Source organism: Oncorhynchus mykiss, unplaced genomic scaffold (genome assembly GCF_013265735.2).
Source record: "Oncorhynchus mykiss isolate Arlee unplaced genomic scaffold, USDA_OmykA_1.1 un_scaffold_164, whole genome shotgun sequence".
NCBI lineage: Eukaryota > Metazoa > Chordata > Actinopteri > Salmoniformes > Salmonidae > Oncorhynchus > Oncorhynchus mykiss.
In genome coordinates, this window is record NW_023493668.1 from 426604 (window position 1) to 450883 (window position 24280).

General features: G+C 48.7%; 1 protein-coding gene across 8 annotated transcripts in view; it reads right to left on the reverse strand.

Moving 5' to 3' along the window:
* The window catches only part of LOC110523102 (islet cell autoantigen 1-like protein), a 114106-nt gene that overhangs the window by 84068 nt on the left and 5758 nt on the right, over window positions 1-24280 (reverse strand). For all 8 annotated transcript variants that reach the window (XM_036972479.1, XM_036972477.1, XM_036972478.1 and 5 more), the window contains exons 2-9: window positions 18904-18963; window positions 18621-18795; window positions 8050-8122; window positions 7698-7821; window positions 4891-5089; window positions 4675-4800; window positions 4343-4441; window positions 3568-3653 (exon numbers count right to left, since the gene is read on the reverse strand). In XM_036972479.1, the coding sequence (XP_036828374.1) occupies window positions 3568-3653; window positions 4343-4441; window positions 4675-4800; window positions 4891-5089; window positions 7698-7821; window positions 8050-8122; window positions 18621-18795; window positions 18904-18911 (890 nt within the window). In that variant the 5' untranslated portion in view covers window positions 18912-18963. The remainder of the gene's footprint in view (window positions 1-3567; window positions 3654-4342; window positions 4442-4674; window positions 4801-4890; window positions 5090-7697; window positions 7822-8049; window positions 8123-18620; window positions 18796-18903; window positions 18964-24280) is intronic.

Here is a 24280-nt window from a genome sequence, read left to right on the forward strand (position 1 = left end):
TATCGCAAGCCGGGATGGTCCGCGGAACATACACCTTTTTCAGAGCACTGGCTCTGATTTATACACATACAACATATGAGTCCATCCCACATGCAAATGAAGTTACTTCCCTCAGTCCATCTGCCACCATTATATCCCAATCTGTACATCCTGCTTGTTCAGCTCGATAACGCCCATATCTGCTTTCAGTCAAGTTATAATGGTGACAGGACCTCTTCATGTCCCAAAAATAATACATGCCTATCTTATGCTATGGGCCCCCTTATGTTCAGCCTGGTGTGTTCTTTGGTATGTCTGTCCTTATTAGGATTTGTAGACTATGTGTCTCTTCTGACATTCCTTCAGCATCTCCATGTCCTAAATATATGTGGCCTATTTCTATAGTCCATCAGTTGGTCATTTGGCTGACCCCCTCCTTTGTATATCCCTCTGACCTTGGTATGTCCAGCTGTCCTAGGCGCCTATGTGTCTCCTTCTCTTCATGTCGTTATTTAAGATCAGCAGACTATGTGTCTCCATCTTTAGTGTGTCCAGTTGCCCTAGGCGCCTATGTGTCGCCTTCCCTTCGTGTGGTCTGTTTTTAGTGTTCAGCTATCCTATACATCTATGTGTTTGTCTATGTGTTTTATTTGCTCCCACACATTCCAGAGAGACATCAGAGACTGTAACGTTCTTTGCTTCACGGAAACACGGCTCACTCGAGAGACGCTATCGGAGTCGGTACGGCCAGCTGGTTTCTTCACGCATTGCGCCGACAGAAACAAGCATCTTTCTGGTAAGAAGAGGGGCAGGGAGGTACGCCTTATGATTAACGAGACGTGGTGTGACCATAACAACATACAGGAACTCAAGTCATTCTGTTCACCTGACTTAGATTTCGTCACAATCAAATGTCGACCACATTATCTACCAAGAGAATTCTCTTCGATTATAATCACAGCCGTATATATTTGTCCCCAAGCAGACACATCGATGGCCCTGAACAAACTTTATTTGACTTTATGCATACTGGAAACCACATATACTGAGGCTACATTCATTGTAGCTGGGGATTTTAACAAGGCTAATCTGAAAACAAGACTCCCTAAATTCTATCAGCCTATCGATTGTACTACCAGGGCTGGTAAAACCCTGGATCATTGTTATTCAAACTTCCGCGACGCATATAAGGCCCTTCCCCGCCCTCCTTTCGGAAAAGCTCACCACGACTCCATTTTGTTGCCTCCAGCCCACAGACAGAAACTAAAACAGGAAGCTCCCGCGCTCAGGTCTATTCAACTCTGGTCCGACCAATCTGATTCCACGCTTCAAGACTGCTTCGATCACGTTGATTGGGATATATTTCGCATTGCGTCCAACAACAACATTGCCGAATACGCTGATTCGGTGAGCGAGTTCATTAGAAAGTGCATTGGCGATGTCGTACCCATAGCAACTATTAAAACATTCCCAAACCAGAAACCGTGGATTGATGGCAGAATTCGCGCGAAACTGAAAGCGCAAACCACTGCTTTTAACCAGGGCAAGGTGACCGGAAACATGACTGAATACTGTTCCCAATAAAGCTAAGGTAACTGAGCTAAACGACTACCGCCCCGTAGCACTCACTTCCGTCATCCTGAAGTGCTTTGAGAGACTAGTCAAGGACCATATCACCTCCACCCTACCTAACACCCTAGACCCACTCCAATTTGCTTACCGCCCTAATAGGTCCACAGACGATGTAATCGCCACCACACTGCACACTGCCCTAACCCATCTGGACAAGAGGAATACCTATGTGATAATGCTGTTCATCGACTACAGCTCAGCATTTAACACCATAGTACCCTCCAAACTAGTCATCAAGCTTGAGACCATGGGTCTCGACCCCGCCCTGTGCAACTGGGTACTGGACTTCCTGACTGGCCGCCCCCAGGTGGTGAGAGTAGGTAATAACATCTCCACCCCGCTGATCCTCAACACTGGGGCTCCACAAGGGTGTGTTCTGAGCCCTCTCCTGTACTCCCTGTTCACCCACGACTGCGTGGCCACGCACGCCTCCAACTCAATCATCAAGTTCTATCTCTGGACTAACAGCTATCCACCCTGACTCAGTTCTATCTCTGGACTAACAGCTATCCACCATGACTCAGTTCTATCTCTGGACTAACAGCTATCCACCCTGACTCAGTTCTATCTCTGGACTAACAGCTATCCACCCTGACTCAGTTCTATCTCTGGACTAACAGCTATCCACCATGACTCAGTTCTATCTCTGGACTAACAGCTATCCACCCTGACTCAGTTCTATCTCTGGACTAACAGCTATCCACTCTGACTCAGTTCTATCTCTGGACTAACAGCTATCCACCATGACTCAGTTCTATCTCTGGACTAACAGCTATCCACCATGACTCAGTTCTATCTCTGGACTAACAGCTATCCACTCTGACTCAGTTCTATCTCTGGACTAACAGCTATCCACCCTGACTCAGTTCTATCTCTGGACTAACAGCTATCCACCCTGACTCAGTTCTATCTCTGGACTAACAGCTATCCACTCTGACTCAGTTCTATCTCTGGACTAACAGCTATCCACTCTGACTCAGTTCTATCTCTGGACTAACAGCTATCCACCCTGACTCAGTTCTATCTCTGGACTAACAGCTATCCACTCTGACTCAGTTCTATCTCTGGACTAACAGCTATCCACCATGACTCAGTTCTATCTCTGGACTAACAGCTATCCACTCTGACTCAGTTCTATCTCTGGACTAACAGCTATCCACCATGACTCAGTTCTATCTCTGGACTAACAGCTATCCACCCTGACTCAGTTCTATCTCTGGACTAACAGCTATCCACCATGACTCAGTTCTATCTCTGGACTAACAGCTATCCACCCTGACTCAGTTCTATCTCTGGACTAACAGCTATCCACTCTGACTCAGTTCTATCTCTGGACTAACAGCTATCCACCATGACTCAGTTCTATCTCTGGACTAACAGCTATCCACCATGACTCAGTTCTATCTCTGGACTAACAGCTATCCACCCTGACTCAGTTCTATCTCTGGACTAACAGCTATCCACTCTGACTCAGTTCTATCTCTGGACTAACAGCTATCCACCCTGACTCAGTTCTATCTCTGGACTAACAGCTATCCACCCTGACTCAGTTCTATCTCTGGACTAACAGCTATCCACCCTGACTCAGTTCTATCTCTGGACTAACAGCTATCCACTCTGACTCAGTTCTATCTCTGGACTAACAGCTATCCACCCTGACTCAGTTCTATCTCTGGACTAACAGCTATCCACCCTGACTCAGTTCTATCTCTGGACTAACAGCTATCCACCCTGACTCAGTTCTATCTCTGGACTAACAGCTATCCACCATGACTCAGTTCTATCTCTGGACTAACAGCTATCCACCCTGACTCAGTTCTATCTCTGGACTAACAGCTATCCACTCTGACTCAGTTCTATCTCTGGACTAACAGCTATCCACTCTGACTCAGTTCTATCTCCTAAGAGAGGAGTGGAGGACAGGAGATGATGTCAGAGGGACCAGGATGTTCTCACCTGTTACTCTGTATGTCCTTCTCTTTGTTATGGTCCCGGTTGGTTTGGTCTAAATCAGTCAGCTGCTCCAGAGGGTCCCGGAGGTCCTGACAACACACACCATCTACGGTTACAACACACCACATCTACACACACACACACCACATCTACGGTTACAAAACACACACCCCATCTACGGTTACAACACACACACACCCCATCTACACACACACACCCCATCTACGGTTACAAAACACACACCCCATCTACGGTTACAAAACACACACCCCATCTACGGTTACAACACACACACACACCATCTACACACACACACCCCATCTACACACACACACCCCATCTACACACACACCCCATCTACACACACACACACACACACACACCCCATCTACACACACACACACACACACACCCTAGCTACACACACACACACACACACACACACACCCCATCTACACACACACACACACCCCATCTACACACACACACCCCATCTACGGTTACAACACACTGAGGTGCGAAACACACACACCCCATCTACACACACACACACCCCATCTACACACACACATACCCCATCTACACACACACACCACATCTACGGTTACAACATACTGAGGTGTGAAACATACACACCCCATCTACACACACACACACCATCTACACACACACACACCATCTACACACACACACACACCATCTATTGTTACAACGCCATGGAAACAAAACAAACAAACACACACACTTGTAATGCACGTACAACCCGTCCCACACGTACCTTGAGAGTGGTGAACTGGTAGGGGACAAAGCCTTTAAAAGACTCATGAATCCCACTCATCACACAGGCGGTCCTCTCCCAGAACTGGAGGAGGGTGATCTGGAAAGAGACTGTATTAACACACACAGACAGACAGAAAAGCAGACAGAAAAGCAGACATGCAGACCTGGTATGTGCAGAGGGAGGGAGACAGACAGGCAGACAGACCTGGTATGTGCAGAGGGAGGGAGACAGACAGACAGGCAGACAGACAGATAGGCAAACAGACCTGGTAGAACAGAGGGAGGGAGACAGACAGACAAGCAGACAGACAGACAGATAGGCAGACAGACCTGATATGTGCAGAGAGAGTGAGACAGCATGTTACAACGGGAGGCTCCCAGCATGTCAACCTTCTGACACACATCGTTCTTTAGCTTCTCAAACAGGTCCTTCGAACCTCTGACCTGGGACTGCACCTGGTGGGCCATACACACAGGTTAACACACACAGTACCTGGTGAACACTACACACAGAACCTGGTGGGCCACACACACAGGGTAACACACCTTGCGGAACTTGTCCAGATGTTTACAGGTGTCCGGGTCGAGTTCCTGAGAGACGTCCTTCATCCAGAGCAGCGCTCCACGGTATTCCGTCCTGGATTTCTCCATCCGGGTCACGGTCAGGAGCGTGTCAGCGATCGCACGCCGCCGAAACGTCTCCACCTCCTGCTCCATCCGGTGTAGGGGCGGGCACAGGACCAGCCTGACATATTAAAATAGCAGATCCAGTATTAACTCTGGGGGTGGGCACAGGACCAGCCTGACATATTAAAATAGCAGATCCAGTATTAACTCTGGGGGTGGGCACAGGACCAGCCTGACATATTAACATAGCAGATCCAGAATTAACTCTGGGGGTGGGCACAGGACTAGCCTGACACAAACATTAACATAGCAGATCTAGTATTAACTCTGGGGGCGGGCACAGGACCAGCCTGACACATAAACATAGCAGATCCAGTATTAACTCTGGGGGCGGGCACAGGACCAGCCTGACACATTAACAAAGTAGATCCAGTATTAACTCTGGGGGTGGGCACAGGACCAGCCTGACACATTAACATAGCAGATCCAGTATTAACTCTGGGGGCGGGCACAGGACCAGCCTGACACATTAACATAGCAGATCCAGTATTAACTCTGGGGGTGGGCACAGGACCAGCCTGACACATTAACATAGCAGATCCAGTATTAACTCTGGGGGCGGGCACAGGCCCAGCCTGACACATTAACATAGCAGATCCAGTATTAACTCTGGGGGTGGGCACAGGACCAGCCTGACACATTAACATAGCAGATCCAGTATTAACTCTGGGGGCGGGCACAGGACCAGCCTGACACATTAACATAGCAGATCCAGTATTAACTCTGGGGGCGGGCACAGGCCCAGCCTGACACATTAACATAGCAGATCCAGTATTAACTCTGGGGGTGGGCACAGGACCAGCCTGACACATAAACATAGCAGATCCAGTATTAACTCTGGGGGTGGGCACAGGACCAGCCTGATATATTAACATTAACATAGCAGATCCAGTATTAACTCTGGGGGCGGGCACAGGACCAGCCTGACACATTAACATTAACATAGCAGATCCAGTATTAACTCTGGGGGTGGGCACAGGACCAGCCTGACACATTAACATAGCAGATCCAGTATTAACTCTGGGGGCGGGCACAGGACCAGCCTGACACATTAACATAGCAGATCCAGTATTAACTCTGGGGACGGGCACAGGACCAGCCTGACATATTAACATAGCAGATCCAGTATTAACTCTGGGGGCGGGCACAGGACCAGCCTGACACATTAACATAGCAGATCCAGTATTAACTCTGGGGGTGGGCACAGGAGCAGCCTGACATATTAACATTGACATAGCAGATCCAGTATTAACTCTGGGGGTGGGCACAGGACCAGACTGACACATAAACATTACCATAGCAGATCCAGTATTAACTCTGGGGGTGGGCACAGGACCAGCCTGGCATATTAACATAGCAGACCTAGTATTAACTCTGGGGGCGGGCACAGGACCAGCCTGACACAAACATTAACATAGCAGATCTAGTATTAACTCTGGGGGCGGGCACAGGACCATTCTGACACATAAACATAGCAGATCCAGTATTAACTCTGGGGGCGGGCACAGGACCAGCCTGACACAAAAACATAGCAGATCCAGTATTAACTCTGGGGGTGGGCCCAGGACCAGCCTGACACATTAACATAGCAGACCTAGTATTAACTCTGGGGGTGGGCCCAGGACCAGCCTGACACATTAACATAGCAGATCCAGTATTAACTCTGGGGGCGGGCACAGGACCAGCCTGACACATTAACATTAACATAGCAGATCTAGTATTAACTCTGGGGGTGGGCACAGGACCAGCCTGACACATTAACATAGCAGATCCAGTATTAACTCTGGGGGCGGGCACAGGACCAGCCTGACACATTAACATAGCAGATCCAGTATTAACTCTGGGGACAGGCACAGGACCAGCCTGACATATAAACATTAACATAGTAGATCCAGTATTAACTCTGGGGACAGGCACAGGACCAGACTGACATATTAACATTAACATTAACATAGCAGATCCAGTATTAACTCTGGGGGTGGGCACAGGACCAGCCTGACATATTAACATAGCAGATCCAGTATTAACTCTGGGGGCAGGCACAGGACCAGCCTGACACAAACATAGCAGATCCAGTATTAACTCTGGGGGCGGGCACAGGACCAGCCTGACACATTAACATAGCAGATCCAGTATTAACTCTGGGGGCGGGCACAGGACCAGCCTGACACATTAACATAGCAGATCCAGTATTAACTCTGGGGGCGGGCACAGGCCCAGCCTGACACATTAACATAGCAGATCCAGTATTAACTCTGGGGACAGGCACAGGACCAGCCTGACATATAAACATTAACATAGTAGATCCAGTATTAACTCTGGGGACAGGCACAGGACCAGACTGACATATTAACATTAACATTAACATAGCAGATCCAGTATTAACTCTGGGGGTGGGCACAGGACCAGCCTGACATATTAACATAGCAGATCCAGTATTAACTCTGGGGGCAGGCACAGGACCAGCCTGACACAAACATAGCAGATCCAGTATTAACTCTGGGGGCGGGCACAGGACCAGCCTGACACATTAACATAGCAGATCCAGTATTAACTCTGGGGGTGGGCACAGGACCAGCCTGACATATTAACATAGCAGATCCAGTATTAACTCTGGGGCGGGCAACACAGGGCCTTGCTGGGTTAGGGGTTATGATGGTTCTGACCTCTGCTTGGCCGAGGCACACAGGGCCTTGCTAGTTGCGTCCATCATGTTGCCAGCCTTGGTGCGGTCGTGTTCTGCCTGGAACCTCAGAAACATCCCCAACTCATTCTCCTCCTGAGACAGGTCTGGAACACAGGAATGTCATAACCTCAACATAACCTAGCCCTCATGAGACAGGTCTGGAACCCAGGAATGTCATAACCTCAACATAACCTAACACTAACCCTCCTGAGACAGGTCTGGAACACACAGGAAGGGAAAGTGGAGTTCTCTGTGAATAGAACAGTATTATCCTGTCTATTTCCTGGTCTGTCTTTAATAAAGTGGTAACCGTAGTAACAGGGGTAACTCACGTGTGATCCTCCGCTGATATTTCTCAATCACCTTCAACAGCTCAGTGGAGGTGGTCTGTACCGAGTGGAACAACTAGAGACAGACAGACAGGACAACGGGTGTGTGAGTGCAAACATACAAGTGCAAGTGTGAGTGCAAGCTAATCTGAAGATGGTGCTGGCTAAAGCTAAAACTGGCGAGTGTAGAGAGTATAGAGATATTGTTATCCACGTCGGCACCAACGATGTTAGGATGAAACAGTCAGAGATCACCAAGCGCAACATAGCTTCTGCGTGTAAATCAGCTAGAAAGATGTGTCGGCATCGAGTAATTGTCTCTGGCCCCCTCCCAGTTAGGGGGAGTGATGAGCTCTACAGCAGAGTCTCACAACTCAATCGCTGGTTGAAAACTGTTTTCTGCCCCTCCCAAAAGATAGAATTTGTAGATAATTGGCCCTCTTTCTGGGACTCACCCACAAACAGGACCAAGCCTGACCTGCTGAGGAGTGACGGACTCCATCCTAGCTGGAGGGGTGCTCTCATTTTATCTACCAACATAGACAGGGCTCTAACTCCTCTAGCTCCACAATGAAATAGGGTGCAGGCCAGGCAGCAGGCTGTTAGCCAGCCTGCCAGCATAGTGGAGTCTGCCACTAGCACAGTCAGTGTAGTCAGCTCAGCTATCACCATTGAGACCGTGTCTGTGCCTCGACCTAGGTTGGGCAAAACTAAACATGGCGGTGTTCGCTTTAGCAATCTCACTAGGATAAAGACCACCTCCATTCCTGTCATTATTGAAAGAGATCATGATACCTCACATCTCAAAATAGGGCTACTTAATGTTAGATCCCTTACTTCAAAGGCAATTATAGTCAATGAACTAATCACTGATCATAATCTTGATGTGATTGGCCTGACTGAAACATGGCTTAAGCCTGATGAATTTACTGTGTTAAATGAGGCCTCACCTCCTGGCTACACTAGTGACCATATCCCCCGTGCATCCCGCAAAGGCGGAGGTGTTGCTAACATTTACGATAGCAAATTTCAATTTACAAAAAAAAAAATGACGTTTTCGTCTTTTGAGCTTCTAGTCATGAAATCTATGCAGCCTACTCAATCACTTTTTATAGCTACTGTTTACAGGCCTCCTGGGCCATATACAGCGTTCCTCACTGAGTTCCCTGAATTCCTATCGGACCTTGTAGTCATAGCGGATAATATTCTAATCTTTGGTGACTTTAATATTCACATGGAAAAGTCCACAGACCCACTCCAAAAGGCTTTCGGAGCCATCATCGACTCAGTGGGTTTTGTCCAACATGTCTCTGGACCCACTCACTGTCACAGTCATACGCTGGACCTAGTTTTGTCCCATGGAATAAATGTTGTGCATCTTAATGTTTTTCCTCATAATCCTGGACTATCGGACCACCATTTTATTACGTTTGCAATTGCAACAAATAATCTGCTCAGACCCCAACCAAGGATCATCAAAAGTCGTGCTATAAATTCACAGACAACACAAAGATTCCTTGATGTCCTTCCAGATTCCCTCTGTCTACCCAAGGACGCCAGAGGACAAAAATCAGTTAACCACCTAACTGAGGAACTCAACTTAACCTTGCGCAATACCCTAGATGCAGTTGCACCCCTAAAAACTAAAAACATTTCTCATAAGAAACTAGCTCCCTGGTACACAGAAAATACCCGAGCTCTGAAGCAAGCTTCCAGAAAATTGGAACGGAAATGGCGACACACCAAACTGGAAGTCTTCCGACTAGCTTGGAAAGACTACTGTGCAGTACCGAAGAGCCCTTACTGCTGCTCGATCATCCTATTTTTCTAACTTAATTGAGGAAAATAAGAACAATCCGAAATTCCTTTTTGATACTGTCGCAAAGCTAACTAAAAAGCAGCATTCCCCAAGAGAGGATGACTTTCACTTTAGCAGTGATAAATTCATGAACTTCTTTGAGGAAAAGATTATGATTATTAGAAAGCAAATTACGGACTCTTCCTTAAATCTGCGTATTCCTTCAAAGCTCAGTTGTCCTGAGTCTGCACAACTCTGCCAGGACCTAGGATCAAGAGAGACACTCAAGTGTTTTAGTACTATATCTCTTGACACAATGATGAAAATAATCATGGCCTCTAAACCTTCAAGCTGCATACTGGACCCTATTCCAACTAAACTACTGAAAGAGCTGCTTCCTGTGCTTGGCCCTCCTATGTTGAACATAATAAACGGCTCTCTATCCACCGGATGTGTACCAAACTCACTAAAAGTGGCAGTAATAAAGCCTCTCTTGAAAAAGCCAAACCTTGACCCAGAAAATATAAAAAACTATCGGCCTATATCGAATCTTCCATTCCTCTCAAAAATTTTAGAAAAGGCTGTTGCGCAACAACTCACTGCCTTCCTGAAGACAAACAATGTATACGAAATGCTTCAGTCTGGTTTTAGACCCCATCATAGCACTGAGACGGCACTTGTGAAGGTGGTAAATGACATTTTAATGGCATCGGACCGAGGCTCTGCATCTGTCCTCGTGCTCCTAGACCTTAGTGCTGCTTTTGATACCATCGATCACCACATTCTTTTGGAGAGATTGGAAACCCAAATTGGTCTACACGGACAAGTTCTGGCCTGGTTTAGATCTTATCTCTCGGAAAGATATCAGTTTGTCTCTGTGAATGGTCTGTCCTCTGACAAATCAACTGTAAATTTCGGTGTTCCTCAAGGTTCCGTTTTAGGACCACTATTGTTTTCACTATATATTTTACCTCTTGGGGATGTTATTCGAAAACATAATGTTAACTTTCACTGCTATGCGGATGACACACAGCTGTACATTTCAATTAAACATTGGCTGTGCCGGGTGGAGATTATAACAGAACATGGTCAAGATGTTCAAATGTTCATAAATGACCAGCATGGTCGAATAATAATAAGGCAGAACAGTTGAAACTGGAGCAGCAGCACAGTCAGGTGGACTGGGGACAGCAAGGAGTCATCATGTCAGGTATTCCTGGGGCATGGTCCTAGGGCTCAGGTCCTCCGAGAGAGAGAAAGAGAGAAAGAGAGAATTAGAGAACGCACACTTAGATTCACACAGGACACCGAATAGGACAGGAGAAGTACTCCAGATATAACAAACTGACCCTAGCCCCCCGACACAAACTACTGCAGCATAAATACTGGAGGCTGAGACAGGAGGGGTCAGGAGACACTGTGGCCCCATCCGAGGACACCCCCGGACAGGGAGGATATAACCCCACCCACTTTGCCAAAGCACAGCCCCCACACCACTAGAGGGATATCTTCAACCACCAACTTACCATCCTGAGACAAGGCTGAGTATAGCCCACAAAGACCTCCGCCACGGCACAACCCAAGGGGGGTGCGCCACTCAGGTGACGCACCCACTCCAGGGACGGCATGAGAGAGCCCCAGTAAGCCAGTGACTCAGCCCCTGTAATAGGGTTAGAGGCAGAGAATCCCAGTGGAAAGAGGGGAACCGGCCAGGCAGAGACAGCAAGGGCGGTTCGTTGCTCCAGAGCCTTTTCGTTCACCCTCCCACTCCTGGGCCAGACTACACTCAATCATATGACCCACTGAAGAGATGAGTCTTCAGTAGAGACTTAAAGGTTGAGACAGAGTTTGCGTCTCTGACATGGGTAGGCAGACCGTTCCATAAAAATGGAGCTCTATAGGAGAAAGCCCTGCCTCCAGCTGTTTGCTTAGAAATTCTAGGGACAATTAGGAGGCCTGCGTCTTGTGACCGTAGCGTACGCGTAGGTATGTACGGCAGGACCAAATCAGAGAGATAGGTAGGAGCAAGCCCATGTAATGCTTTGTAGGTTAGCAGTAAAACCTTGAAATCAACCCTTGCTTTGACAGGAAGCCAGTGTAGAGAGGCTAGCACTGGAGTAATATGATCAAATGTTTTGGTTCTAGTCAGGATTCTAGCAGCCGTATTTAGCACTAACTGAAGTTTATTTAGTGCTTTATCCGGGTAGCCGGAAAGTAGAGCATTGCAGTAGTCTAACCTAGAAGTGACAAAAGCATGGATAAATTTTTCTGCATCATTTTTGGACAGAAAGTTTCTGATTTTTGCAATGTTACGTAGATGGAAAAAAGCTGTCCTTGAAATGGTCTTGATATGTTCTTCAAAAGAGAGATCAGGGTCCAGAGTAACGCCGAGGTCCTTCACAGTTTTATTTGAGACGACTGTACAACCATTAAGATTAATTGTCAGATTCAACAGAAGATCTCTTTGTTTCTTGGGACCTAGAACAAGTATCTCTGTTTTGTCCGAGTTTAAAAGTAGAAAGTTTGCAGCCATCCACTTCCTTATGTCTGAAACACATTCTTCTAGCAAGGGCAATTTTGGGGCTTCACCATGTTTCATTGAAATGTACAGCTGTGTGTCATCCGCATAGCAGTGAAAGTTAACATTATGTTTTCGAATAACATCCCCAAGAGGTAAAATATATAGTGAAAACAATAGTGGTCCTAAAACGGAACCTTGAGGAACACCAAAACTTACAGTTGATTTGTCAGAGGACAAACCATTCACAGAGACAAACTGATATCTTTCCGACAGATAAGATCTAAACCAGGCCAGAACTTGTCCGTGTAGACCAATTTGGGTTTCCAATCTCTCCAAAAGAATGTGGTGATCGATGGTATCAAAAGCAGCACTAAGGTCTAGGAGCACGAGGACAGATGCAGAGCCTCGGTCCGATGCCATTAAAATGTAATTTACCACCTTCACAAGTGCCGTCTCAGTGCTATGATGGGGTCTAAAACCAGACTGAAGCATTTCGTATACATTGTTTGTCTTCAGGAAGGCAGTGAGTTGTTGCGCAACAGCCTTTTCTAAAAATGTTGAGAGGAATGGAAGATTCGATATAGGCTGATAGTTTTTTATATTTTCTGGGTCAAGGTTTGGCTTTTTCAAGAGAGGCTTTATTACTGCCACTTTTAGTGAGTTTGGTACACATCCGGTGGATAGAGAGTCGTTTATTATGTTCAACATAGGAGGGCCAAGCACAGGAAGTAGCTCTTTCAGTAGTTTAGTTGGAATAGGGTCCAGTATGCAGCTTGAAGGTTTAGAGGCCATGATTATTTTCATCATTGTGTCAAGAGATATAGTACTAAAACACTTGAGCGTCTCTCTTGATCCTAGGTCCTGGCAGAGTTGTGCAGACTCAGGACAACTGAGCTTTGAAGGAATACGCAGATTTAAGGAGGAGTCCGAAATTTGCTTTCTAATAATCATAATCTTTTCCTCAAAGAAGTTCATGAATTTATCACTGCTAAAGTGACAGACAGTAACAGTGGGTCCAGCCAGCCAGACAGTAACAGTGGGTCCAGCCAGCCAGACAGTAACAGTGGGTCCAGCCAGACAGTAACAGTGGGTCCAGCCAGACAGTAACAGTGGGTCCAGCTAGCCAGACAGTAACAGTGGGTCCAGCCAGCCAGACAGTAACAGTGTGTCCAGCCAGCCAGAAACAGTGGATCCAGCCAGACAGTAACAGTGGGTCCAGCCAGTCAGACAGTAACAGTGGGTCCAGCCAGACAGTAACAGTGGGTCCAGCCAGCCAGACAGTAACAGTGGGTCCAGCCAGCCAGACAGTAATAGTGGGTCCAGCCAGACAGTAACAGTGGGTCCAGTCAGCCAGTAACAGTGGGTCCAGTCAGCCAGTAACAGTGGGTCCAGTCAGACAGTAACAGTGGGTCCAGCCAGACAGTAACAGTGGGTCCAGCCAGCCAGACAGTAACAGTGGGTCCAGCCAGACAGTAACAGTGGGTCCAGTCAGCCAGTAACAGTGGGTCCAGTCAGCCAGTAACAGTGGGTCCAGCCAGCCAGACAGTAACAGTGGGTCCAGCCAGACAGTAACAGTGGGTCCAGCCAGCCAGACAGTAACAGTGGGTCCAGTCAGCCAGTAACAGTGGGTCCAGCCAGCCAGACAGTAACAGTGGGTCCAGTCAGCCAGTAACAGTGGGTCCAGCCAGCCAGACAGTAACAGTGGGTCCAGCCAGACAGTAACAGTAGGTCCAGCCAGTCAGCCAGTAACAGTGGGTCCAGCCAGACAGTAACAGTGGGTCCAGCCAGCCAGACAGTAACAGTGGGTCCAGCCAGCCAGACAGTAACAGTGGGTCCAGTCAGCCAGACAGTAACAGTGGGTCCAGTCAGCCAGACAGTAACAGTGGGTCCAGTCAGCCAGACAGTAACAGTGGGTCCAGACAGCCAGACAGTAACAGTGGGTCCAGCCAGCCAGACAGTAACAGTGGGTCCAGTCAGCCAGTAACAGTGGGTCCAGCCAGACAGTAACAGTGGGTCCAGCCAGCCAGACAGTAACAGTGGGTCCAGCCAGCCAGACAGTAACAGTGGGTCCAGCCAGCCAGACAGTAACAGTGGGTCCAGCCAGCCAGACAGTAACAGTGGGTCCAGCCAGACAGACAGTAACAGTGGGTCCAGCCAGACAGTAACAGTGGGTCCAGTCAGCCAGTAACAGTGGGTCCAGCCAGCCAGACAGTAATAGTGGGTCCAGCCAGACAGTAACAGTGGGTCCAGCCAGCCAGACAGTAACAGTGGGTCCAGCCAGCCAGACAGTAGCAGTGGGTCCAGCCAGCCAGTAACAGTGGGTCCAGCCAGACAGTAACAGTGGGTCCAGCCAGTCAGTAACAGTGGGTCCAGCCAGTCAGTAACAGTGGGTCCAGCCAGCCAGACAGTAACAGTGGGTCCAGCCAGCCAGTAACAGTGGGTCCAGCCAGCCAGTAACAGTGGGTCCAGCCAGCCAGACAGTAACAGTGGGTCCAGCCAGCCAGACAGTAACAGTGGGTCCAGCCAGCCAGACAGTAACAGTGGGTCCAGCCAGCCAGACAGTAACAGTGGGTACAGCCAGCCAGACAGTAACAGTGGGTCCAGCCAGCCAGAAACAGTGGATCCAGCCAGACAGTAACAGTGGGTCCAGCCAGTCAGACAGTAACAGTGGGTCCAGCCAGCCAGACAATTTTTTATTTCACCTTTATTTAACCAGGTAGGCTAGTTGAGAACAAGTTCTCATTTGCAACTGCGACCTGGCCAAGATAAGGCATAGCAGTGTGAACAGAAAACACAGAGTTACACATGGAGTAAACAATAAACAAGTCAATAACACAGTAGAAAAAAGGGGAGTCTATATACATTGTGTGCAAAAGGCATGAGAAGGTAGGCGAATAATTACAATTATGCAGATTAACACTGGAGTGATAAATGATCAGATGGTTATGTACAGGTAGAGATATTGGTGTGCAAAAGAGCAGAAAAATAAATAAATAAAAACAGTATGGGGATGAGGTAGGTGAAAATGGGTGGGCTATTTACCGATAGACTCTGTACAGCTGCAGCGATCGGTTAGCTGCTCAGATAGCAGATGTTTGAAGTTGGTGAGGGAGATAAAAGTCTCCAGCTTCAGCGATTTTTGCAATTCGTTCAGTAACAGTGGGTCCAGCCAGACAGACAGTAACAGTAGGTCCAGCCAGCCAGAAACAGTGGATCAAGCCAGACAGTAACAGTGGGTCCAGCCAGTCAGACAGTAATAGTGGATCCAGCCAGACAGTAACAGTGGGTCTAGCCAGCAGGACAATAACAGTGGGTCCAGCCAGCCAGACAGTAATAGTGGGTCCAGCCAGACAGTAACAGTGGGTCCAGCCAGCCAGACAGTAACAGTGGGTCCAGCCAGCCAGACAGTAACAGTTGGTCCAGCCAGCCAGACAGTAACAGTGGGTCCAGCCAGCCAGTAACAGTGGGTCCAGCCAGCCAGACAGTAACAGTGGGTCCAGCCAGCCAGTAACAGTGGGTCCAGCCAGTCAGTAACAGTGGGTCCAGCCAGCCAGACAGTAACAGTGGGTCCAGCCAGCCAGTAACAGTGGGTCCAGCCAGCCAGACAGTAACAGTGGGTCCAGCCAGCCAGACAGTAACAGTGGGTCCAGCCAGACAGACAGTAACAGTGGGTCCAGCCAGCCAGACAGTAACAGTGGGTCCAGCCAGACAGACAGTAACAGTGGGTCCAGCCAGCCAGTAACAGTGGGTCCAGCCAGCCAGTAACAGTGGGTCCAGCCAGCCAGTAACAGTGGGTCCAGCCAGACAGACAGTAACAGTGGGTCCAGCCAGCCAGACAGTAACAGTGGGTCCAGCCAGACAGACATTAACAGTGGGTCCAGCCAGACAGTAACAGTGGGTCCAGTCAGCCAGTAACAGTGGGTCCAGCCAGCCAGACAGTAACAGTGGGTCCAGTCAGCCAGTAACAGTGGGTCCAGCCAGCCAGACAGTAACAGTGGGTCCAGCCAGCCAGACAGTAACAGTGGGTCCAGCCAGCCAGACAGTAACAGTGGGTCCAGTCAGCCAGACAGTAACAGTGGGTCCAGTCAGCCAGACAGTAACAGTGGGTCCAGCCAGCCAGACAGTAACAGTGGGTCCAGCCAGCCAGACAGTAACAGTGGGTCCAGCCAGCCAGACAGTAACAGTGGGTCCAGCCAGCCAGTAACAGTGGGTCCAGCCAGACAGTAACAGTGGGTCCAGTCAGCCAGTAACAGTGGGTCCAGCCAGACAGTAACAGTGGATCCAGTCAGACAGTAACAGTGGGTCCAGCCAGCCAGTAAGAGTGGGTCCAGCCAGCCAGACAGTAACAGTGGGTCCAGCCAGACAGACAGTAACAGTGGGTCCAGTCAGCCAGACAGTAACAGTGGGTCCAGTCAGACAGTAACAGTGGGTCCAGCCAGACAGTAACAGTGGATCCAGTCAGACAGTAACAGTGGGTCCAGCCAGCCAGTAACAGTGGGTCCAGCCAGCCAGACAGTAACAGTGGGTCCAGCCAGACAGACAGTAACAGTGGGTCCAGTCAGCCAGACAGTAACAGTGGGTCCAGTCAGCCAGTAACAGTGGGTCCAGTCAGACAGTAACAGTGGGTCCAGCCAGACAGTAACAGTGGGTCCAGCCAGCCAGACAGTAACAGTGGGTCCAGCCAGACAGTAACAGTGGGTCCAGTCAGCCAGTAACAGTGGGTCCAGTCAGCCAGTAACAGTGGGTCCAGCCAGCCAGACAGTAACAGTGAGTCCAGCCAGACAGTAACAGTGGGTCCAGCCAGCCAGACAGTAACAGTGGGTCCAGTCAGCCAGTAACAGTGGGTCCAGCCAGCCAGACAGTAACAGTGGGTCCAGTCAGCCAGTAACAGTGGGTCCAGCCAGCCAGACAGTAACAGTGGGTCCAGCCAGACAGTAACAGTAGGTCCAGCCAGTCAGCCAGTAACAGTGGGTCCAGCCAGACAGTAACAGTGGGTCCAGCCAGCCAGACAGTAACAGTGGGTCCAGCCAGCCAGACAGTAACAGTGGGTCCAGTCAGCCAGACAGTAACAGTGGGTCCAGTCAGCCAGACAGTAACAGTGGGTCCAGTCAGCCAGACAGTAACAGTGGGTCCAGACAGCCAGACAGTAACAGTGGGTCCAGCCAGCCAGACAGTAACAGTGGGTCCAGTCAGCCAGTAACAGTGGGTCCAGCCAGCCAGACAGTAACAGTGGGTCCAGCCAGCCAGACAGTAACAGTGGGTCCAGCCAGCCAGACAGTAACAGTGGGTCCAGCCAGCCAGACAGTAACAGTGGGTCCAGCCAGACAGACAGTAACAGTGGGTCCAGCCAGATAGTAACAGTGGGTCCAGTCAGCCAGTAACAGTGGGTCCAGCCAGCCAGACAGTAACAGTGGGTCCAGCCAGCCAGACAGTAACAGTGGGTCCAGTCAGCCAGTAACAGTGGGTCCAGCCAGCCAGACAGTAACAGTGGGTCCAGCCAGCCAGACAGTAACAGTGGGTCCAGTCAGCCAGACAGTAACAGTGGGTCCAGTCAGCCAGACAGTAACAGTGGGTCCAGTCAGCCAGACAGTAACAGTGGGTCCAGCCAGCCAGACAGTAACAGTGGGTCCAGTCAGCCAGACAGTAACAGTGGGTCCAGCCAGCCAGACAGTAACAGTGGGTCCAGTCAGCCAGACAGTAACAGTGGGTCCAGCCAGACAGTAACAGTGGGTCCAGCCAGCCAGTAACAGTGGGTCCAGTCAGCCAGACAGTAACAGTTGGTCCAGCCACAGAACTGCAGAGCTATCTTACTCTGATCATATAGACACACTACTGTTATATCTGTCTGCTAATGTACTATACAGACAGAGCTATCTTACTCTGATCAGTTAGTAACACAGAGAGATAATTGGACAGGAAACAGAACGTGTGGTTCAGTTAGTAACACACAGAGAGAATTGGATGCATGAGACTCTCACTCTGAGTAACAGTGGGTGAAGCCACCACGTTAGAGTTAGAGGTTAAAGGTCAAGGTCCTACCTCCAGCTTGGCGTCAAGGTCGGCATCAGAAGACACCACGTTAGAGTTAAGGGTTAAAGGTCAGGGTTCTACCTCCAGCTTGGCGTCGAGGTCGGCATCAGAAGACACCACGTTAGAGTTAGGGGTTAAAGGTCAGGGTCCTACCTCCAGCTTGGCGTCGAGGTCGGCATCAGAAGACACCACGTTAGAGTTAGGGGTTAAAGGTCAGGGTCCTACCTCCAGCTTGGCGTCGAGGTCGGCATCAGAAGCCACCACGTACTCATCCTCCTTCTTCCCTGTGGCCTTGATCAGAACCTGCTTCGTCTTCCAAAACTTCTTCTGCATGCGGGCCATGACCGAGCTGTCCTCGCCTAGCAACGCCCCGCCACCGCTCAGTATGTCACCTGCAAACCTGGAGGGGGTGGTTAGGGTTTCCCCGAGATTACATCTCATGCATTTTCTTTAATTGATTTAAGACTTTTAAAGACAGTGATTTAAGTAATGATTAGCTACTTCATACCCGTCCATCTAATCTTCAGCTCTGTTCTGTTCCGGTTGTTCTGTTACATCCACACGCAGCCTGAAATAGTGGAGATTGAGAACGTTGTGAATGTCAGATGCGTATGGTTTAATCCCCATACTTGAAACTGTAAGAAAGCCTATAAAGCTAGTTGACAAGATACGAGAGGTCATTGTTGAGGTGGTTGTGGTGCAAAACTTCTTCAGTAGGCATGCACCCTAAATACAAAAGGGAGTGTGCTTATTGACAGGTTACCTGCTGTGGTATTAACATAAACAGGTGAAATGACTGTCCATTACGAGGCACAAGATGGCGGTCAGCGCAGATGTGCTTTTTGGTTGCTGAAGGAATTATTTGATTTCCTCACCCATATATGACCATCTGGTCATTTCTAAGGTCATAAAACCCTGTATGAATATTATTTAGTTTGTTAACTGTTATATAAATAATCAAATATCAAGCATTACTAGCAGGCCAACGCTCTGGTTAAACCGGATGTCCTCAGATAACTCTGGGCCCAGTGTCCTCAGTCAAGTTTAGAGCCTACATGCAATAACATGATTATCCGAAGGACATGTAGCTGCCATCACTCAAATACACTCCCCTGTAAACTACAAAGAACATCCTGCAACACTAACGAGCTTAGAGTGCCAAACTATTTCACTGACATTGACCCTTGCATGCACTCCTGCAAAGACAGGAAACCCCTGAGCCTAAAGCAGACACTGCCAGTCCCCCTATCTCACGCTTCCTTGACACACAAACATTTCATGAGCACTGCACACTCACACTCCACCCCCCTCTACTGGTCGGGTGCCAAGAGCAGAGGACTCTGCTGTGCACCAATGGGGCTCCTGCTCTGGCTAGAGCAGGCCCGCCTCCAACTCTTCAGGACCAGTCAGAAGACCAACACGACGAGACTCCACCTACATTATTCTGTGTATACATTCTGCTGTAAACTCTGGCTAAGCAGCCTTTTCAGCTAACTCTATCTGAGCTATATGAATAGGTCCGTGCACGCTCAAGGACAAGATATCTTTGACTTTAATAAACTGCCTTTTTGCTATACTTGATTCCACTCTGTCCAGCGTCTTGATTTGGTCTCTTTCTCTCGTAGTTAAACATCAACATAACCAAAGTAATTGATTACTTTCTGCAAGTTATTAACCTCTAAAACTCTTAAATTAGCGACGACACTAGATAGCCAGATCAGCTAGCTAGCTCAAAAACTAGCTTGTCTTACATGGAAACTTCCGCGACCAGAACCAAAGGGGAAAAAAATGGACATCAGATGGACAATTAACAGATGGTCTTGGGTACTCCTCTTTTGAAATGTGAAGTGCACGGGCAACAATGCTGACAACTTGCGCCCTTCCAGTCCCCGGTTCAGGTCGTTACCTTACGACTCCGACACCCAAGAGGGTATGCCACTTCTTGAGATGCAAAACAACATTGGGATGCTTTTGACAGCAAAGACAGATGAAAAGGCAGATGGCTTGGAGGACATGGTTAGGACGAATACCATGAAAAAGTATATATTTTTATTTTACCTTTATTTAACTAGGCAAGTCAGTTAAGAACAAATTCTTATTTACAATGACGGCCTATGAACAGTGGGTTAACTGCCTTGTTCAGGGGCAGAACAACAGATTTTTACCTTGTCAGCTCGGGGATTAGATCTAGCAACCTTTTGGTTACTGGCCCAAAGCTCCAACCACTAAGCTACCTGCGACCCCAAAATCTGTTGACTTTACCTCTGGAGACGTGAAAAACCTAAAAAGTGACATGAAGAAGGTGGAAGTTATCTGCCAGGAAAATGAAAAGAAGGTGAATGAGGCGGAGAGATACCAGCGCAGGTGGAACCTGAGGCTCCATGGAATTCCAGAGCAGGTGGGTGAGGACATCAAATACAGAGTTGTTGACATCTGTGGAGCTGACATTCCAGAGTTGTTGACATCTGTGGAGCTGACATTCCAGAGTTGTTGACATCTGTGGAGCTGACATTCCAGAGTTGTTGACATCTGTGGAGCTGTCATTCCAGAGTTGTTGACATCTGTGGAGCTGTCATTCCAGAGTTGTTGACATCTGTGGAGCTGTCATTCCAGAGTTGTTGACATCTGTGGAGCTGACATTCCCAAATCAAAAGCCAAACTTCAGGAAAATGTGGACATCGTCCATCGTTTGACTCAACGATCAAGACAAGAGACTGAGGACAACAATCATGATGATTTAGTCAAACATAAGGCTATTTTCCTGTACTGCAAACGGTTTGAAGCTGACAGTTACTTTCTACAAGAAACTCATACTTGTTATTCTGATCTATGGGGTAATGGCATCTGGTTATCATATGGCAACAACCACTCTGCAGGTGTAGCAGTTAAGAGGTGTATTTAAAGGGAAGGTCATCAAGGTACCGAGTCAATGTGGAGGTTATATACAGGGGGTACCGGTACAGAGTCAATGTGTAGGCTATACACAGGGGGTACCGGTACAGAGTCAATGTGGAGGCTATATACAGGGGGTACTGGTACAGAGTCAATGCGGAGGCTATACACAGGGGGTACCGGTACAGAGTCAATGTGGAGGCTATATACAGGGTGTACCGGTACAGAGTCAATGTGAAGGCTATATACAGGGTATTACGGTACCGAGTCAATGTGGATGCTATATACAGGGGGTAGGGGGTTAATGCGGAGGCTATATACAGGGGGTACCGGTACAGAGTCAATGTGGAGGCTATATACAGGGGGTACCGGTACAGAGTCAATGTGGAGGCTATATACAGGGGGTACCGGTACAGAGTCAATGTGAAGGTTATATACAGGGGGTACCGGTACAGAGTCAATGTGGAGGTTATATACAGGGGGTACTGGTACAGAGTCAATGTGGAGGCTATATACAGGGGGTACCGGTACAGAGTCAATGTGGAGGCTATATGCAGGGTGTTACGGTACAGAGTCAATGTGGAGGCTATATGCAGGGGGTACCGGTACAGAGTCAATGTGGAGGCTATATGCAGGGGGTACCGGTACAGAGTCAATGTGGAGGCTATATACAGGGGGTACCGGTACAGAGTCAATGTGGAGGCTATATACAGGGGGTACCGGTACAGAGTCAATGGGGAGGCTATATACAGGGGTTACCGGTACAGAGTCAATGTGGAGGCTATATACAGGGGGTAACAGTACAGAGTCAATGTGGAGGCTATATACAGGGGGTACCGGTACAGAGTCAATGTGGAAGCTATAAACAGGGGGTACCGGTGCAGAGTCAATGTGGAGGTTATATACAGGGGGTACCGGTACAGAGTCAATGTGGAGGCTATATACAGGGGGTACCGGTACAGAGTCAATGTGGAGGCTATATACAGGGGGTACAGAGTCAACGTGGAGGCTATATACAGGGGGTACAGAGTCAATGTGGAGGCGATATACAGGGGGTACCAGTACAGAGTCAATGTGGAGGCTATATACAGGGGGTACCGGTACAGAGTCAATGTGGAAGCTATAAACGGGGGGTACCGGTATAAAGTCAATGTGGAGGCTATATACAGGGTGTTACGGTACAGAGTCAATGTGGAGGCTATATACAGGGGGTACCGGTACAGAGTCAATGTGGAGGCTATATACAGGGGGTACCGGTACAGAGTCAATGTGGAGGCTATATACAGGGGGTACCGGTACAGAGTCAATGTGGAGGCTATATACAGGGGGTACCTGTACAGAGTCAATGTGGAGGCTATATACAGGGGGTAACAGTACAGAGTCAATGTGGAGGCTATATACAGGGGGTACCGGTACAGAGTCAATGTGGAGGCTATATACAGGGGGTACCGGTACAGAGTCAATGTGGAGGCTATATACAGGGGGTACCGGTACAGAGTCAATGTGGAGGCTATATACAGGGGGTACCGGTACAGAGTCAATGTGGAGGCTATATACAGGGGGTACCGGTACAGAGTCAATGTGGAGGCTATATACAGGGGGTACCGGTACAGAGTCAATGTGGAGGCTATATACAGGGGGTACCGGTACAGAGTCAATGTGGAGGCTATATACAGGGGGTACCTGTACAGAGTCAATGTGGAGGCTATATACAGGGGGTAACAGTACAGAGTCAATGTGGAGGCTATATACAGGGGGTACCGGTAAAGAGTCAATGTGGAGGCTATATACAGGGGGTACCTGTACAGAGTCAATGTGGAGGCTATATACAGGGGGTAACAGTACAGAGTCAATGTGGAGGCTATATACAGAGGGTAACAGTACAGAGTCAATGTGGAGGCTATATACAGGGGGTACCGGTACAGAGTCAATGTGGAAGCTATAAACAGGGGGTACCGGTACAGAGTCAATGTGGAGGCTATATACAGGGGGTACCGGTACAGAGTCAATGTGGAGGCTATATACAGGGGGTACCGGTACAGAGTCAATGTGGAGGCTATATACAGGGGGTAACAGTACAGAGTCAATGTGGAGGCTATATACAGGGGGTACCGGTACAGAGTCAATGTGGAAGCTATAAACAGGGGGTACCGGTACAGAGTCAATGTGGAGGTTACATACAGGGTATTACGGTACCGAGTCAATGTGGATGCTATATACAGGGGGTAGGGGGTTAATGCGGAGGCTATATACAGGGGGTACCGGTACAGAGTCAATGTGGAGGCTATATACAGGGGGTACCGGTACAGAGTCAATGTGGAGGCTATATACAGGGGGTACCGGTACAGAGTCAATGTGAAGGTTATATACAGGGGGTACCGGTACAGAGTCAATGTGGAGGTTATATACAGGGGGTACTGGTACAGAGTCAATGTGGAGGCTATATACAGGGGGTACCGGTACAGAGTCAATGTGGAGGCTATATGCAGGGTGTTACGGTACAGAGTCAATGTGGAGGCTATATGCAGGGGGTACCGGTACAGAGTCAATGTGGAGGCTATATACAGGGGGTACCGGTACAGAGTCAATGTGGAGGCTATATACAGGGGGTACCGGTACAGAGTCAATGGGGAGGCTATATACAGGGGTTACCGGTACAGAGTCAATGTGGAGGCTATATACAGGGGGTAACAGTACAGAGTCAATGTGGAGGCTATATACAGGGGGTACCGGTACAGAGTCAATGTGGAAGCTATAAACAGGGGGTACCGGTGCAGAGTCAATGTGGAGGTTATATACAGGGGGTACCGGTACAGAGTCAATGTGGAGGCTATATACAGGGGGTACCGGTACAGAGTCAATGTGGAGGCTATATACAGGGGGTACAGAGTCAACGTGGAGGCTATATACAGGGGGTACAGAGTCAATGTGGAGGCGATATACAGGGGGTACCAGTACAGAGTCAATGTGGAGGCTATATACAGGGGGTACCG